Genomic DNA, 17,957 nt, shown 5'->3' with positions numbered 1-17,957 from the left:
CTCCAGATTCTGGATAGAAACACCCTGGCTTGGCATATAAGAGCCTGGTTTTTGCACATAAGCCGCAACTCCTCCAATCCAGATTTTTCATTCGAAGATAGACATGCACCATGAGTTTGTTATTTTGGTGTAATTTGTTACTGAAAACCAGGAGGGTTGAATAGCTTATTTCCAAACTGCTGGAACGGCTGTTGCATCGCAATCTGATTGTTGCTCCAGCTGAAGTTAGGATGATTTCAGTTGTCAGGATGATAAGTGTCCGGAACTGGTTGCTGTGATCTCTGAAAGTTGCTCACAAACTGAGCTGAGTCAATAGATATAGCACATTGCTCCGTCACATGCGGACCTGCACATAGCTCACAAACACTAATTATCTGCTTAACACCATAGTTAGCCAGAGAATCGATCTTTATAGACAACGCCTTTAGTTGAGCAGTGATAGCCGTAGCTGTATCCAATTCAAGAACTCCTGCTACCTTGCCCTGTGGACATCTCTGGGTTGGATACTGATATTCATTAGCAGCCATCAGTTCAATTAGATCATAAGCTTCCTTATAGGTCTTTACCGATAATGCTCCGCCTGCTGCTGCATCGAGCATGGGTTTGGACTGTGCTCCTAACCCATTGTAAAAACAAGTGATGATCATCCAATCAGGCATTCCATGATGAGGACACTTCCTAAGCATCTCCTTGTAGTGCTCCCAAGCTTCATATAAAGATTCTCCTGATTGCTGCGCAAATTGAGTAAGAGCATTCCTGATTGCAGCTGTCTTCGCCATAGGGAAAAATTTAGTAAGAAACTTCTAAGCAAGATCTTTCCAAGTAGTAATCGAACCAGCTGGTAGAGAGTGTAACCAGCTTTTAGCCTTATCCCTCAGAGAGAATGGGAACAGTCTCAGCTTCACGGCATCTTTAGAAACACCGTTGAACTTGAAGGTCTCGCAGATCTCAATGAAATCCCTAATGTGCATATTGGGATCTTCCGTTGGAGAAACCCCAAACTGGATTGAAGTCTGTACCCATTGAATTATGTCAGGCTTGATCTTAAAGGTATTAGTTGTGATAGCTGCCCGGATAATGCTAGATTGAATGTCATTGATCTTGGGTTGAGAAAAATCCATCAAGGCTTTCATTCGTGCTGCTGGATCTCCCATTGTAATGAGTACCTGAAACACAAACAAATAAACCGTGAAAGTAAAAGAATCCGAGTCAGTGAACTTTAACGACTACTGATGACAAGCACATAAAGTAAAAATTAACACCGAGTCCCCGGCAGCGGCGCCAAAAACTTGTTAGGGCGAAAACACGCGCTAATATTCACGCAACTATACGCGTTCGCAAGTAGTATAAGATATAAATCAGATTCGTTCCCACAGAGACTGGTTTAGGTTAAGTTCAATTTATGCACCTATGCAACAATGTATGGTTATCGCTCAATGCTAAGACAAATAACAAATTGGGTTTTTATTAAACTAAGAGATTATACTAAATAACATTAACTAAGAGAATTGAGGTTGAATTACTATTTATGACAAACATGGGATTCTAACTTCATTACTACTTCATTCAATAGCCTTTTCATTCTTAACCTTAGCATGTGATGGTGATGACACTAATCAGATAACACGAAACTGATAAACGCCAACTTTCGTTGCACGAGTACCATTCTACCAGACATCCACAAAAGAGATAGAAGCTGAATAGGCACCAATTATATTGAGACCCTATATGTCTATAGAATTTAACAACATAACGGTTTAAGCACAAGTTATCTATCTTGATTACATAGGGCAAGTAAAATGGTTAGAGTTACCTACGAATCATGCATACACATACATGAACCTATGCTAGCATGGCAAGTTCTAAACCTCTATATTCACTGTCGCTTCAATAGAGATTAACACGCTATCTTATATGTTAGCTACGCACATAAGACGAATAAGCACAACCAATACTAGGATATCAATCAATCACCATACACCAAGATATCGAAACAATTAACTATTGAAATCCATAAGTAAATCCGCTAGAACCCCATGATAACGATTAGCCCATAATCAAACTCATCGTCACCATGGGTTCCAATGAAAGCATGGTATTAAAGAAGGTCTTAATAACTAAATAATAATTAAAGTACGAATAAACGAGATCTAGGTTCAACAAAAACGAAAACGAGCATCCAAAGTTACAACTAATTCAAAGAATCACAAGTTGAAAACAAGATCTTCTTTTTCGGAGTTGTTCTGTGCTTCTAGGTCTTCTCCTTGGTATCCCAATCTTCACGGATGATGAAAACCCTTTTTTTAAGTATATATACGCCCCTAGTGGACCTGGACCCTTAAAATCGTCAAATTCCACTAAAAAAAAGCTTTTTCAGCGAAATCAGCGACCAGCCGCGCCCTGAGCGGCCGCTCAGCTCTCCTGAGCGGGGGCTCAGCTCCTGGGCAGCCGCTCAGCTCTACTGAGCGGGTGCTCAGCTACTGACTGGGAAAATTTTTGATGAATCTTGTTTTGCCCATAACTTGAGTTCTACTCATCAGAATTAGGCGATTTAACTGCCCACGCGAAGCTATTGAGATTCTCTACAACTTGAAAATGGCTTTGACTTCCAATTCTGATCATTTTTTATTATATTTCCTTTAAAAGCTCTTTTCTTCATATAACTGATACCTGAAATGCAATAACACAAAAACACATCAAAATACCAACAACTTGAGTCCAAAACACCAATTTAAGCTTGTAATGAAGCGTTCGAAGTGGATATAAAATCCACTTATCAGCAACCAAGGTGGATTCCTTGAACAAATGATTGTTATGGAAGCTTCTCTTACAGCAATCCATCTACACCAAGCTCAATAAACAGACTTGCTTCAGAAACTGGTGGCTGCACAGACCTCCTCCTCTACTCAACTTGCTGATAAAAAAAAGGGGGAGAAAGAGAGCTCTAAGAGTGAGGGGGAGCAAAAAGTGCTCAACATTCATGTGAGTAAAGCAATTATGCCAACAATTTCTTTCACAAAGCCACCAGGTAAAGATAGCATTGGTCTAATTAATGAAGCAGCAACCATTTTGAGAGCAGCTGAGAAGAAGTAATTTAATCCAATAAACTGGGAGAAAATTGATGAGGATATTCAAAAGAAGTTTGGTCTAGCAAAGAAGCCAGAAAAATCAGCCATTCATCACTCTCAAGTCTAGCAAATTTATGTGAATGATATGAGCATGAACTATCTGGAAAGAGGCCAGACATCCTGCATCAAATCTCCAAAGCCAGATCTAATCATAAAGCCAAATGTGAACTACCCAAAATCTTCACTAAAGAATTTCTGCACAACCATATGTAATTGCGAATCTCAAGATCAAGTGGTGCAAGATGAACCTCCACAGACAAAGAAACCAAGGTCCAAGCAAAGAATCAAGAGAAAGTTGGATTTCAGTGATGGGGAGATGGAAATGATAATTTTCCAAAGAGTCTACTTCTACAACAACTCAAACATCCATGCCCTCTGTGGCACATGAAGAATTCAAGATAGATCCATCCAAGAATTTCCATGGTGAACCTATCATTCCAAAGGATGAGCCAATAGACTGGGATAGTCTACCAATTCGTGAACTCAATCTACCTCATTTCATGAACCCAAACAAGACAAAGACCATAGCAGTCAAGAAAGTGAAGCCATCAACTCTCAGATCCAAGTCCCTAACCAAAGCCAAAACCAAGGTCAACAAGGGAGATATTATGTACATCTGTGACATCAAGGAATTCTCTGATCTAAACCTCTATCTAGATGAACTGGAAGAAGTTAGAGGGATTGATGCTTACAGGAATCTACCTGAAAGGTTAGTATTCAAGTACAAGGAAGGAAAAGAGATATCATGGCCACTTCACAGGATTCTTCAAGAGAGCCGATCTGTACTGATAAAAGTTTATTCATCCTTTAAAAAGAACTTTGGATTCAATGTGACAGCTAGAATATTAGTTCTAAAAAAGATTGAAGAACTGAGGAGTATTAGAGTCAAAGATGCACTCCCAAAGACCTTAACTATTCCTTACACATGGAGTACAGTGCATCTAAGGCCCTACTGGCTGATGGAATTCATGGATGATAAGGGAGTTAGAAGATTTTTCAGATTAGAGGACCAGTTGAGCATCTCTAGCAATAAGACTCTTCTAGAAATGCAAGGAATGCTAGATCTTTCAGAATCTAATAAACTTGAATTCCGCATACAGCTCCAAAATTAGATAGAAGAAAACTACAGGAGACTTCGGAAGAAATCCATACAATCAAGGAAATAGATCAATCTGCTTGGACTAGAGGAGCACCTTGAAAATGATTGTGAGCAAAACTTTGTACACTTTGCCTTGTAAATTTTTTAGTAAATTTTGCAGCACTTTTTAATTTTATCTACTACTTTTCAAATCTGTATTTTTAGAGTGTTTTGTTATCATCAAGTTTCTCTTAATTTATGACTACAATTCTAGTAGGCATAAATTGGGGGAGATTGTTGGGAATATGTTTTGAACTTGATGATTATATTAACAAAACACCTTAGTAGATTTAACTTAGTGAAAAATGTAGCACTCGACGGATGATCAAATATAATCTCAACGCATGACTCAATATAGTTCCGACGGATGATGATTTGACATCCATCGAGTGAGTATCTTATGTAACAATAAGTCATGTAGCACATTTCTGTAAAAACCTTTGTATAGATTCTGTAGTAGCATATAAGTCATGCTGACTTTAATTAGATATGCAGAATAGGTTGATTAATTATAAATATAAGATGTCTTGTAATTCTGCATAAATGAAATGAAGTCAAGTGTCAAATAGCTACCCGATGGATGATCAACAAAGCTACCCGACGGATGATCAACAAGGCAACCCGACGGATGATAATCATGTACCCGACGGATGATCAATTCAAACATCTGTTGAAAGTGACAACACAGTCATATGCGTCGAGTGTTTGCAAAAGGAATGTGGCAGCCTATTCAGCTGGGTTTTTGGAGACAAAGAAGCATTACCATTTTCATGTTATTATGAAGATATTCAAAGATGCTGGAATAGAGTAGTGAGGCAGCATGGTATTAGACTTGATAGGTTTTGTTTTATTATCTTGTCTTATTACTATGTAACCTTGGTGATATATAAACCAAGAGTAGCAAGTAGAACAAAAAGAAGACTAAGCAAATACATTCTCAGAGGAATAATTGTAAGATGTATCCTGTAGTACTTCTCTGTAAGTTTAGTTGTTCATATTTGTAAGCAGCTGTGAGCTATTCAAGCTTCACAGGGTTCTCTTGATATATATATATATATATATGGTGGATACATTCAAATCCACCAGAAAGTTTTAAAGACTTGTGTTTTTATTACTTGTGTTTTGATTTATCTAACTTTTCATTATGCACCTTAGAACTCAAGCACTTATATATTATTAAGATAGAACCATTTTTCATTAATCTCAAAAAGTAGCCAGAATTACATTCAACCCCCCTTCTGTAATTCTTGTTGTATTGTTAGGGACTAACAGGAATTAAAATGGAGCAAGAAATTATCACCGAAATAGAGAGAGAGAGAGAGAGAGAGAGAGAGAGAGAGAGAGGGGCATTTATGTTTAGGAGGCGACTGTGTTTGTGTATGTCGAATGAATGAAAAATCATAAGCCTGATACGATATTATATAGGCTCGATAAAACGTGTGTGCTACTCCACACGTAATTAATTAAAATATGTTAATTAATTAGTCGATTAATAAATTAAATCTGATTATCAAGTGCCCTAAATTTTAACTTAGGACAATATAAAGACATTTGTTGAATTTACTCTTAGATCGTAGATAGTTGGTTTAAAAAAATAAATTATCTGAGATTAACTATACTGCATTCAAACCCTCGTTCTGTGATATTGAAAGCGCCCAACAATATATAATAGAAAAAGTTAGTTAAAAAATGAATTTCAAAGGTTAAACTTGTTAGTTAGAGAGATATGCATGATAAATATTTTCAAACAAGCCTATCTAAGTAGTAACTTTGTAGGTTACTCACTGTCGTTGAACAACTTTTTTCTAAATTAAGATATTGCATTTAATTCATACACTTGTAAAGAAATATATCTGGATTATATTTGGAAGAAAATCCTTGATAATGCCCTGACAATTAAATAATCAGCACCGTTAGATTTAATTATTAAACATATAAACAATTAAAGTTGACAGATTCGAATCCCTCTGATCCCCATAACAACAAATATTTATATTATTATATATACACTATTAAGTTCTGTATGTTCAAATCACATTAACAACAAATATTTGTATTATTATTTATTTTTATAAAAATAAAAATAAGCTCTCATGTTTGAATATGGCAAACAACATATATTAATATTATCATATATAAAAATACAAACAAGATTAGTGGTTGGAATTTTATCAATCATATACTGTTTTATACTATTTGATCTTAGCTAAATTTTATATATATATTCAAATTAAAAATTTCAGAATAAGATTGTGATTTTATAATAATTAATGTTTATATTTTAATTTATATATTAAAATTATAAATAAAAAAAGAAATATATATAATATTAATGAAGGTCAGTACATATCCGACACACAAATTTCTAGTAAAACCACAAATATCCACCATCATTGCTACTGAAATCTACAAGGGAAAAAAAGTACTCCCAAGAAAAGTGACAAACGAGTCCTGATCCCTGAAAAAGACACTGCCTTTTGATTGTCCAATCATTTACGATAACCCATACAATCTTTCGCTCTTTTCTCTGTGGCGGTTATAATAAAAATATCATCTCTCTTCCATTTCCAAAGAATCCAAATACTGGCACAGTGATGTTAACCCTCTTTTGGAGTGTTCATTACTTTCATCCAAATGCACGTGTTTAAAAGTATGTGTAAAAATTTGTTGGAGCATGTGACATTGCAAATTTTATTCTCAACCCAAACAACCTCTATTCACCAGGCTACTTGATTTGAATGGCGACCAGAGTGGTAAGCAATTTGGATTTACGAGTTTGTATTCTCTTTGTATGGTGTGCATTCGATTTGGGATAATATGCGCGGAAGGGCACGAGGTGTTCATAGTCAGGGTGAAAGGTTATTAAGAGGGAGCGTGGTATAATAATTCAATATAGTAGGGGTGAGCATCGGGCGGTTTGGGCGGTTTGGAGAGTCCAAACCGAACCAAACCGAAATTAGCGGTTTACCTAAAATCCAATCTCAAATCAAACCGTTATGTGAAAAAACCAAACCAAACCAATCCGTTTAAAACGGTTCGGTTCGGTTTGGCTTCGGTTTAAACCGTTTTTCCTATAAACAAAGTTAGAAATTAAATTAAACTTGAATTTGTTAATAATAATTAAAATTTTGTATCATATGATAGAATTATATTTTCTATTATAATCAAATTCAAAAAGAATATATAAAAATAATGACTTTGAAAAATAAAAAGGCAAGAAGTTGAAAAAAATGTGACCAATTCTTATGTTTTTATTGAATAAAAATAAAAATAGTGAAAACATAACACATACATAAATATTTATATCTTAGACTAAAATATATTATGATTAGTTCTTTTATATGTTTTAGTTTACATATGTTGTATATTATCATTTTATTATTAATTACACTTTACTAATATATGTATATTAATATTTTAATTTAAATATTTGGTTCAGTTTGGTTATATCGGTCGGTTTGGAGGTAAAAACCGAAACCAAACCGGAAAAATTCAGTTTTTAAAATGCCAATCCGTAACTGAACCAAACCGTTAGTAAACCGTAAAATTCGGTTTGGTCGGTTTGGATTGGACGGTCTCGGTCGGTTGGGCTAATTTATGCTCAGCCCTAGAATATAGAAACTTTACCCGATATTCGAGTAATGTTAAACACAATTGGATTTAGATATGTCCAATGTGAATAAGACCATATACTTAGGTTTGTCTCGACCTCTTTTTATATTATACATCAAATTTTATATTTTTAGTTGAAATATTTTGACACTTTTTATATATTGTACACATATACACACAAGCCGGGGGTATTTCGGGAAACAACATCTTTATTCGTCTGAATGAGAGTAACACTGCGTACATCTTACCCTCCGCAGATCCTGCGAAAACTGGATATACCAGATATGTTTGGTTTGGAAGGCCGGTACATAACACAGGTTATAAAGTTAGTATCCTGTTAATAAGATAACGTAAAATTAGTTTTTGAACTTTAATTTTTTAACCGTGTCAAATTAAACTTCTTAAATCTACTGTGCAGCAAAAAAAAGGAAACTTAGAGCATCTCCAATAGACTGTTTAAACATGCTCTCAAGTCTAAAAATAAATAGTATGACCCAAAATGAAGCTCCAAGAGACTCTTAGAGGCTCTTTAAAACTCTAAGGGGCTCTTCTCACTCCTCTCTTTTAAGAGTAATTAGTAGCTCTTAACTTATATTTTATTAATAAAAATTGAATATCTACCAATTGTGACACAACCTTTGGTTATAGTGGAATTAATTTATTAATAAACTATAAATAAAGAGCTAATATAAAGAGTAATGTTGGAGTTTGACACATTAATTATGTAATAAATTGTGAAGAGTCACTTTTTTAATATTATTTTGAAGAATGAGTTAAGAGATGCTCTTGCAAGTCAGAATGACAATCCTATCCTATCAGGTCAAATCCAATGGTTGAATCCCAAGTAAACCAAGTCAAAACCAACGTGGCAAAACAAGCCGTCAGCCGCCAACTCCATTCACATTACCAAACACAAACACACAAGTCAATCCTCAAACACATAATCAAACTCCATACAACTCAACTCAAACTCAACTCGTTCTCTCTCTCTCTCTCTCTCCCCCCGAAATTACTGCGTGTCAATCTCCCTAATTTACTCGATCATCTCCTCTGCTTATTACAACAACTTGTACAAATACATTTATTACTACAAACTCATCAATAAACCCTAACACACTCAAACTTATAAGTCCTGTGTACCTTATCAGTACTCGTGACTCATTTATATTAAAAACGAACTTACTATTTATTGTTATTACAATTGTGTGATATTTTTAAGTATGGCAAGTAGGCTGAATCCTCAAAAAGCAGCTGAGAAAGCTGTGTCAGCTATTGGATCAGGCTATGATATTACTGATGATATTCGATTATCTGGTTGTAAAGAGGGGAGTAGTTTGATTGTGATGGATCAAAGTGTGAAGAAGGAGATGGTTTTGCCTTGTGGACGAGTTGTTGCCAGTGTTTCGCCTTCGATTAGTTGCGGGAGAGGGGACCGGACGAGGTTTAGTTCCGATGTTCTTTCGTTTGCTCAGGTCCATCATTTCTTTTGGTTTGGTTTGAATGTTTGGTTGTTGCGTGTTTCTCGTTTTTGTTTAGTGATTGTGTTTGAATGTGATTGACTTTTGTTTATTGTTTTTTTTTGCGGTATTAGGAAATTATTATATTTGTTTGTGCCTGTGATGATATTAGAGTTGAAAATATTCAGCAGCTGTTTGTTCATGACCTTGTGTACTCATGCTCAAAAATGATTGTATGAATTGCTTTTTTGGCCCAAATGATATGTGATGAAATTAACACTGTCCTGTTCAGCTGGTCAGGCGATATTTCATGTGTTTGTTGTTTTTCTCAATCCATGGTTTGGTAGACAAGTCGTATACTAGTGCTTAATTATCTTCCTTCATACAATCCCCCCCCCCCCATAATTTTGAATATTATAAGTCAAGGAATTCCTTTTTTATAAAGGAATTTTTTTTGGGATGAAGGTATGATTGGGAGCTGAGAAACAGTTGCAAAATTGTCTTTAGGTGTAAGTCTTTGTGCAAGATCTGTTGTGTGTTTTTAGCACAGAAATGTATAATTGAAATGGGCAAGGTCTGCTATATATTTGAGTTTTTTCAAGAATTTGGAATGTAGAAGACCTAGAGTTGGCTCGAGTCACTGTTATATGTGTTGCTGCACTTCGGGTTTAAATAATTTAGTTTGTTGGCATTTTTTAATTCAAACTTATTATATGCTCGTGCTCACATTTGTTATGGTAGATGATGGGTTACTTGCAATGATCAAATGATTATTACCAGATTTCTTCTTGTTTACATATATGATTCATGAAGCATGTAATCAAGTAGTTTATTTCAACTTCTAGGATTGTTTCGGTTTCCAAAGTGGGAAGGTCAACACAGAGTAATAGTTATCTATGTCGTTGTGTCCTTTTAACATTTGGAAGTCCAGTTTCTTAAATAATCTAGGCTGACAGATGGAAGAGAGTTTGACGGTGCTGCTGTTTTTATGAAGCTAGCGACTTCTGTATATTGTAAACCATCTAGAGAAATTGCTTAGAATCTTGATCATCTATTCTAAATGACTTTTACCATTCTAGTTGTTGCTTTGGCTAACATAATCGTTAACTGTATAGATGGCGGAGCAATTTAATCAGGATATATCCTTATCCGGAAAAATACCTTCTGGTCAGTTCAACATGATGTTTGATTTTAAGGGTTGCTGGCAAAAGGATGCTGCTACCACAAAAACTTTAGCTTTCGATGGCTGGTTAATTACAATGTACAATATTGTTCTATCGAAATCCCAGATAACACTATCGGAACATGTGAAGAAAGAAGTGCCTTCTTCATGGGATCCAGATGCACTTGCTGAGTAAGATCCCGCTCCTATTCATTTCTTAGTATTTGTTATCTTATTCTCTTAATGCTTAGTTTGGTACTATTGTTTCTTGATATTTGTTATCTTATTCTCTTAATGCCTAGTTAGGTGCTCCATGTAAAAATTCTAATTTCAGGCGCACAATATCAAGAAACTGATTTAGTTCTAAATTGTTTGGATGCATGCATAGTAGCCGAAAGTATAAAGTGTGAAATCAAAAATGATGTTGTCATAAGAAATATAAGACACAATGATATATTTTTGGAAAGTAAGATGGCTTAGTTTAAAAGAACTTCTATTAGATGAAAAAAATGTTTATGAAATCTTGGACGAGTCTTGGCAGATAATAGATATCTAGAACTGCCAATTAAGACAGAGGCTTGTTGAAGTAATGACCTGCAAGTGTCGGATGTTACAAAAAAACACTTGATCTGCTATTCTTTATTTAACTACTGATCTGCAGCTAACACATTTAAAAGTACTCGTGTTATGACTAAAAACTGTTGTATGTGCTTTGTGTCCGACAATTGTGCTCAGTGCGATACATACGTATATATATGTATATATTTTATATATGAACAGTTAAGAACTGACATTTTACTAGCTCATATAGGTCTTGAAGCTATTAATATGTTTACAACTTATTTGCATTTATACTGACTTTTAGAAGCATCATAGATCAGTATCAGCTATATTAAGGATAATAGATTGGAAATTTAATGATAAAGAAACATTATGTAACCCTTTCTTATGATTTAATGTCTAAGTTATGGATCTTAGTACCATCACTGAATCAGAGAATGACATCTATATGCTAAGAGAGATTGATATTACTATTATCTTGAAACTTGAAAAGTAAGGAATAACAGTTTTGTTAGGGCTTTGTTAGGGCTTAAGGACCCTAAAGTTAAGTTTAGATAATTATCTGAAGTAAAGTGAGTCTTCAATACAAATTTAAGGCTATTTTTGTAAACGCAGGGGGTTAATTCTATTATTACAAAAATGCCATTCCACTTTATATGCAAAATCACAATAACTTTAGATAATTTTCCTAAAGTTAACTTTAGGAACCTTTTTCTCATTATTTATACTAGTTTAAAACCCGTGCGATGCACGGACTGTACAAATTTTTTTTAATATTACATAATTTTCAAAAAATACTTGAATTCAATTCTTAATTTTGTTCATTTAAAACTTTAAATGATATGACTTCATGATAATTATATAAGCAAACATATATGTTCATAACTTTTTAGAACATTTAAACTTATTTAAAGTGATAACATGGTAAGGGGGAATATTATTATAATGAAATTATTATTTTATTGAGAGTGAAAATATAATGTCTCCATTATGTTGGTACCTTAAAAAAACTATTATTTTAGCATGATGATTACTTAATCGATTAACTATAACTCTAACGATATAGTTTTATTGAAAATTTTAAGTGTTTTTTAAAAAAAATATGTCTTAAATAAAATTTGATTTTTTATTTCACATGAATAGGATACGAATTATACTGGGTCTAATATTAATTTGATTTATCTCGGATCAGTGATTTACATTATTTTATTTTAGCCCGATGCCCAATACACTGACCAAATCAAATTAATTATTTTTAGTTTAATTTTAATTTTTTAATTCCGGAGTAATAAGATAATTTTGTTTTAGACTGAATAATTAGTATATATGTTTTTTTGTTGGTCGAATTGTATTTTTATTTTAGTTTTGTTTTAGTCTGAATCAATTGTATAATGTATTTTTTAATCCTGAATAAATAAAATATATTATTTTGTTCATTCAAATTCATTAGTATAATTTTTTTAGGATGATTGATAGTATTATTATTTTATCTTAACCCGAGTCACATTATCTATCAAGCAAATCTTTGGAATTATATTTAGTTTTTTTTATATTTAATTTAGCCCGAAGTAACAAATTAGAATGATATAGAACTCGATATGAATTAAAACTTAAATTGGTAGAAGAAGTTGAATTTAATATAAATTATAGAGATATAGAGTTCGATATAAAATAGAATTAAAATTGGTAAAGTAATAGAGAAAGTTGACTTCAATATCAATTAGAATTAGAATTGATCGACCCAATAATTAGAATTAGAACAATTAAGTAAGGGCAATTAAGTACTTTCAGCAAATACCGACCGGCCGACTACCAAACTTTTAATGTTTCGTCTATTATAATATAGTATAGATGTAATTGGTTACTATTTATTTATAAATTTATATTCCTATTGGCTAATAATATTTTTATAGTGTTGAGTATTTAAAACAATTTGAATAAATGGACATTTAATGAAACAGAATAAGTTGCATTGAAATGTCATCTAGACAAACAATTTAGAATTTTATGCACGGTTTGTTTTCGTGCTCTTACCTGGAATCTGAATAAAATGTAAATGATTAATTACCAGCAATCTTTTATTGTAGTCATTGCTCTGCTGAGAATATAAGTTTCCTTCTGATGTATGAGCGCCATCTAAAGCATTTTTTTAGTATTAATGTTCAATTATTATTTACTTTTGGTTATTAAAGCGATTAATTACATTAAATGCTTCACAGGTTTATTGAAAAATTTGGTACACATATTGTTGTTGGGGTAACAATGGGAGGTAAAGATGTAATCCACCTTAAGCAGCTACAAAAATCAAATCTTCAGCCAACTGAGGTGCAGAAAATCTTAAAGCAAGTAGCCGATCAACGATTTTCTGAAGATGTAAATGAAAGCCTTGTACAAAATCCTGATAAATCATCAGGAACACAGAAGGTACACAACACACTAGAAATACAATCATTAAAATTCAATTTAAATAATTCTGTCTGGACTTGTGTAAGATGTTATAATAATGAAGCTATATGAATAATTTTTGAATTTTCAGGGCTGCTGCGATGCCAACTCGCTATACTAGATCTTTGTTTGCATATAACTTGTATAATCATTCATCGTCCTGTCTTTTGTATTTTGTAGGTTGCAGAATAAGAAATTCCATGTTTAATTAAAAATATACATTGACTGTGAAGCTCAGTATTATGCATGGTCTAGTAGTTTTTAGTATCAGATATTAGATGCTCATACACGCATACACAGTTGTTCCCCGTAGCTGCACCCTGCTGCTGTGCTGTGTATTCCACTTGCATATTAGAATGCATAATATAGTAACCCGTCAAAGCTATTAGTTCTTGATGTTATATTTAGTTTCGCATTACCATAAACTTAATTCCTACCATAATTAAAAAAAAGTAGGAAGAAAGTGTTTTTCAACAATTTCCTGCATCTGTTAATTGATTTTAATCCAATGTCCGGCTTCCTACAGTTTGGCCAGAAATACCATTGCATAGCAAGTGTTTCATCTTAATAAAACTTGCTCTTATATGAAAGTTATATTGATGCTAAATTTTCGTGGTTTTTTTTTCAAGATTTGCAAATTTGTCACAAGCATAGTATATTTTGGAGAAGTGCGTGGCTTATAATGTACAATGTTTTATGTTATGAGTCAGATAACAAATGTTCTAAACTTCAGAAAAAACAAATTTGCTCTCTTTCTGAATTTTCATTTTTTATTAATGCATGGTGTATTTTGATAAAGTGTACAATATTTAATGTTATGAGTCAGATAACTAATTTTCTGAACTTTCATACAGAACAAATTCGCCCTCTTCCTGATATTTCAATTTTTGTTACAGGAGGGAAAATCTTTAAATTGGGATCTCAAAGTGCCGTTTTCAAATACGCTAAGATCGCCTGTTGTTTCTCTTTCCAAAAATGATGTAAGCTTATGGATATTCAAATTAGGTATCTAATATTCATATTGAAGTATGTTATGGCATGTACCGGAGAAATGAATATTAACAATTTTTTTGTTAATTTGCTCAGGATTTGTTAAGCATCCGTATCCGCCGTGGGGGTTTTGATGCTGGGCAAAGTCATCAAAAGTGGCTTTCAACTGTGTCACAGTATCCTAGTGCTATTTCAATGTCCTTTGTGCCAATATCTTCACTTTTAAGTGGTGTTCGTGGGAGTGGATTTTTAAGCCATGCAATCAATCTCTACCTTAGATGTGAGTATGATATTTATTGTTGTCCTCTTGATTTTCTGTAGGCACCTTTTCGGTGTTTCAAACTTTGCGTATAATCATCAAAAATCATGTATCAGTAAATTTGTTCTGGTTGTCTACAAAAATATGGTGGACAAAAAGCATAAGGTTCGAATCTCCTTAGGCATTGATCTCAAAAGTCATTTCTAGAATATCCTCTTGGTGTATGCTGGTGCAAAATTGGAAGTAAGGTGTCAATCATTTAGTCCGTTATGCACAACTGATTTGCATATTATGGTCTGCATAGCACATCATGTATACTCATGAGTCATGACGACCTCCAGAACATTTGAACTTTCATTAAATTTTGGTGGTTGGAATTTGGATACTTGGTGCAAAAAATTGTAAATTATCATTCAACTTGAGTTTCCGCAGAGAAAAACAAGGCCTTTATTTCAAACCTATGTATATTAGCAAGGATTTTAAATCTGCAGACTATTTACAGAAGCACTCGTGTTATATTGTTTAGTTCTTTTAAATAATCCCATCAACTATTCTTTGTGACTTTCCAGTTCTTTTTTCTTTTTTTTGTTGGGGGGGGTGGATATAATACCTTCATCTCGTTAGATGTTGGTAATCCCATAGAAATGAAGTTCTAGAATAAAATTTTGTTGGGGAAAGTCAGCGATGGAATATAGTAGAAAATTTGAATAGGCCAATCGTCCGGGAGTATTGATCTTGCGGAAAAATAAATATCCCAAGTGTCTAAAAATCATTTAAGTGGTTAAGAGTCGGTGCCTAATCATTTCACGAGAAAATGTGCATCCCAAAGTTCCTCAGAAGTTGACGATAGTAGGCCTTCAGCACGTAAGATGAGGTCAGTCGGGTTTTAGTGATACTTTAAACCTAACCTCTTCACAAATAATAATTACCACACAAAATAGGTTGCCCTAGATCTTGAACTAAAGCTTTAATGAATGAGCATAGCCGCTTTACGATAGGGGTGCCTCTGCTGCAATGCCACTCAAGAACTCAGTATTATCGAGTCCTGGTTATCTTGATGAAGCTGAGCTACTGTTGAACTTGTTATTCATCCTGACTTCAATATAGATTTTTTTTCCTGCTTTAGAAAGTACTAATATTTCGATGCAAACAAATTGACATGTTTTGTTATTTTACTTGTATTTTTTGTAGTTTAATTTATATAATATTATCATATACTGTATATAGCCCCTTCTTAAGTAGAGCATGTCCATGAAGTTCATATTCAGTATCTGACTGAAATACACATGTTTAACCACAATCGCCGTTTTGCTTTGTCTGTCCCCGATGTCTGTCCCCGATGCCTGATGAGTGACTAATTTTTGCAGATAAACCACCTATGGAGGAACTCCAACAATTTTTAGAGTTTCAAGTACCTCGACAGTGGGCTCCGGCATATGGTGATCTTCCACTTGCTCCTAGACGCCAGAAACAAGCTTCTCCATCACTAAAGTTCACTTTTATGGGCCCTAAACTTTATGTCAACACTGTAAAGGTAAATTCTTGATGCTGCATCACATATTTCAAAATTTGATGTTAGTGCACCACAAATGCTTCAGTGTAAGCCAGACAGCCAGTAGTCAAAGTTCTTTCAATATCTAGGGCTTGATGTGATTTCGAATTATTAAATTGTCTTTATAGACACTCTTGATACTTAAGAAGCCAATACAAAAACAAGGACAACAGGAAAAGCAGTGTCCTGATTTATCAACATGGTTTATCGAAATGCTATAAGTTCTGACATGTTGAATCTGCTTCAATCCTTTCTACCACAAATCTTGTCCCACCTTTTAGGAAACACAACGAGAAAAATCACATTTAAGTCTACACATTGTTTATGTTTTATTGGAAGGGCTTATAGTTTATGGGCGGGGTAGTTTGCAAGTTTGCATTAAGCAAACTTTTTTCTGTTTTCAAACCACTTTTTCCATTTGAAATGTATAGCAAAGATTTTTTCAGGTTGATTCTGAAAATCGGCCTGTGACTGGAATGAGATTATACTTGGAAGGTAAGAAGAGTGACCATCTGGCCATCCATCTTCAGCACCTATCAACTCTTCCAAAGACTCTGCAACTATCTGATGATCTCAGTTATGAACCGTATGATGAGCCAGCAGAAAAAGGCTATTTAGAGGCTGTCAAGTGGAGCATATTTTCGCATGTATGCACTCAACCAGTGCAATATAATGGAGCTCGGATTGATGACTCTGCCTCTATTGTGACGAAGGCATGGTTTGAGGTCAAGGGTATTGGTATGAAAAAAGTTCTCTACTTGAGGCTTGGATTTTCCGTTGTAGCATCTGCTAGGATTAGAAGGTCCGAGTGGGATGGACATACAATGTCGTCACGGAAATCAGGGTTGATGTCGATGCTGATCACAACACCTTTTAGTTCTCCGTTGACTGAACCAGCGGTGCCAACCAAGGTAGATTTGAATTCAGCAGTTTATCCTGGGGGACCTCCTTCGCCAGCAAGAGCACCAAAAATGTTCTCTTTTGTAGATACGAAAGAAATGGTCAGAGGCCCAGAAGAACCACCAGGTTATTGGGTGGTCACCGGTGCAAAGCTTTGTGTGGATGGAGGGAGGATTAGAGTCAAAGTAAAATACTCCCTTTTGATAATTATGTCGGAGGACTCTTCAATATGAGGATCCAAATAGAAAAATGAATTGCTTTTATTTTTAATATTGTATATGTTAAAATGTAAATTTATCAAGGCACTAGTAGGTCTTGAATGTCTTCTTTCAAGACAGAATACAACTTTACTAAAGAAATATTCTTTTGTGTCGATGTCATGTTCCTGATAATTGTTTTTATGAGTTCTTCTTTTGTATCAAATAGATAGTAGGTCTTTTTAGATTGTAAAATGTCGCGGTACTACTATTGATGAATTAGTTTTAAAGCTTACATGAACTTTTCATTTGCTTGAAGTTTTCTTCTAAGTGTTAGTGCCTGCACCATCCGTGTTAGCAAAGGATTTCCTACGATTATTATATAGGTGAAAATTATCTAGTGGTTGAGTAATAATGTTCAGTGCAACAAGGGATGCAACCCGGAGATGTGAAAATGACACACTGAGGCAACACAGCGGCCAAATAAATGGTTGCCGGAGCTGCTTAACCCAACCGTCCGCAAACGCTACAAACTGTTGATGAGCACAAAATAATC

General features: G+C 34.2%; 1 protein-coding gene and 1 non-coding gene across 2 annotated transcripts; both read left to right on the top strand.

The window, feature by feature from the left end:
- The first annotated feature begins 657 nt into the window (after positions 1-657).
- LOC141682262 (small nucleolar RNA R71) lies at positions 658-764 on the top strand. The gene has a single exon (XR_012559663.1). It is a non-coding gene; the product is annotated as a small nucleolar RNA R71 (small nucleolar RNA).
- An 8,043-nt stretch (positions 765-8,807) lies between these two features.
- On the top strand, positions 8,808-17,579 carry LOC141677441 (MACPF domain-containing protein NSL1-like). The gene is made up of 7 exons (XM_074483376.1): positions 8,808-9,350; positions 10,451-10,689; positions 13,278-13,482; positions 14,400-14,483; positions 14,590-14,773; positions 16,120-16,286; positions 16,751-17,579. Exons 1-7 carry the CDS (start codon positions 9,099-9,101, stop codon positions 17,435-17,437), a joined length of 1,818 nt encoding a protein of 605 aa, XP_074339477.1. The 5' UTR covers positions 8,808-9,098; the 3' UTR covers positions 17,438-17,579.
- The last annotated feature ends 378 nt before the right edge of the window (positions 17,580-17,957 follow it).

The sequence above is a fragment of the Apium graveolens genome, chromosome 8 (genome assembly GCF_009905375.1).
Source record: "Apium graveolens cultivar Ventura chromosome 8, ASM990537v1, whole genome shotgun sequence".
Classification (NCBI taxonomy): Eukaryota; Viridiplantae; Streptophyta; class Magnoliopsida; order Apiales; family Apiaceae; genus Apium; species Apium graveolens.
Note: the sequence above shows the minus strand (reverse complement) of the source record. Positions and strands in the feature narration are given on the sequence as shown.

What these genes read in the sequence shown, in the direction of transcription:
- LOC141677441 (XM_074483376.1), top strand. Translation starts at nt 9,099, where the DNA reads ATGGCAAGTAGGCTGAATCCTCAAAAAGCAGCTGAGAAAGCTGTGTCA. An exon ending in GATCCAGATGCACTTGCTGA is followed by an intron (nt 10,690 to 13,277) that starts GTAAGATCCCGC and finishes AATGCTTCACAG; the next exon opens with GTTTATTGAAAAATTTGGTA. An exon ending in TTTCTCTTTCCAAAAATGAT is followed by an intron (nt 14,484 to 14,589) that starts GTAAGCTTATGG and finishes TAATTTGCTCAG; the next exon opens with GATTTGTTAAGCATCCGTAT.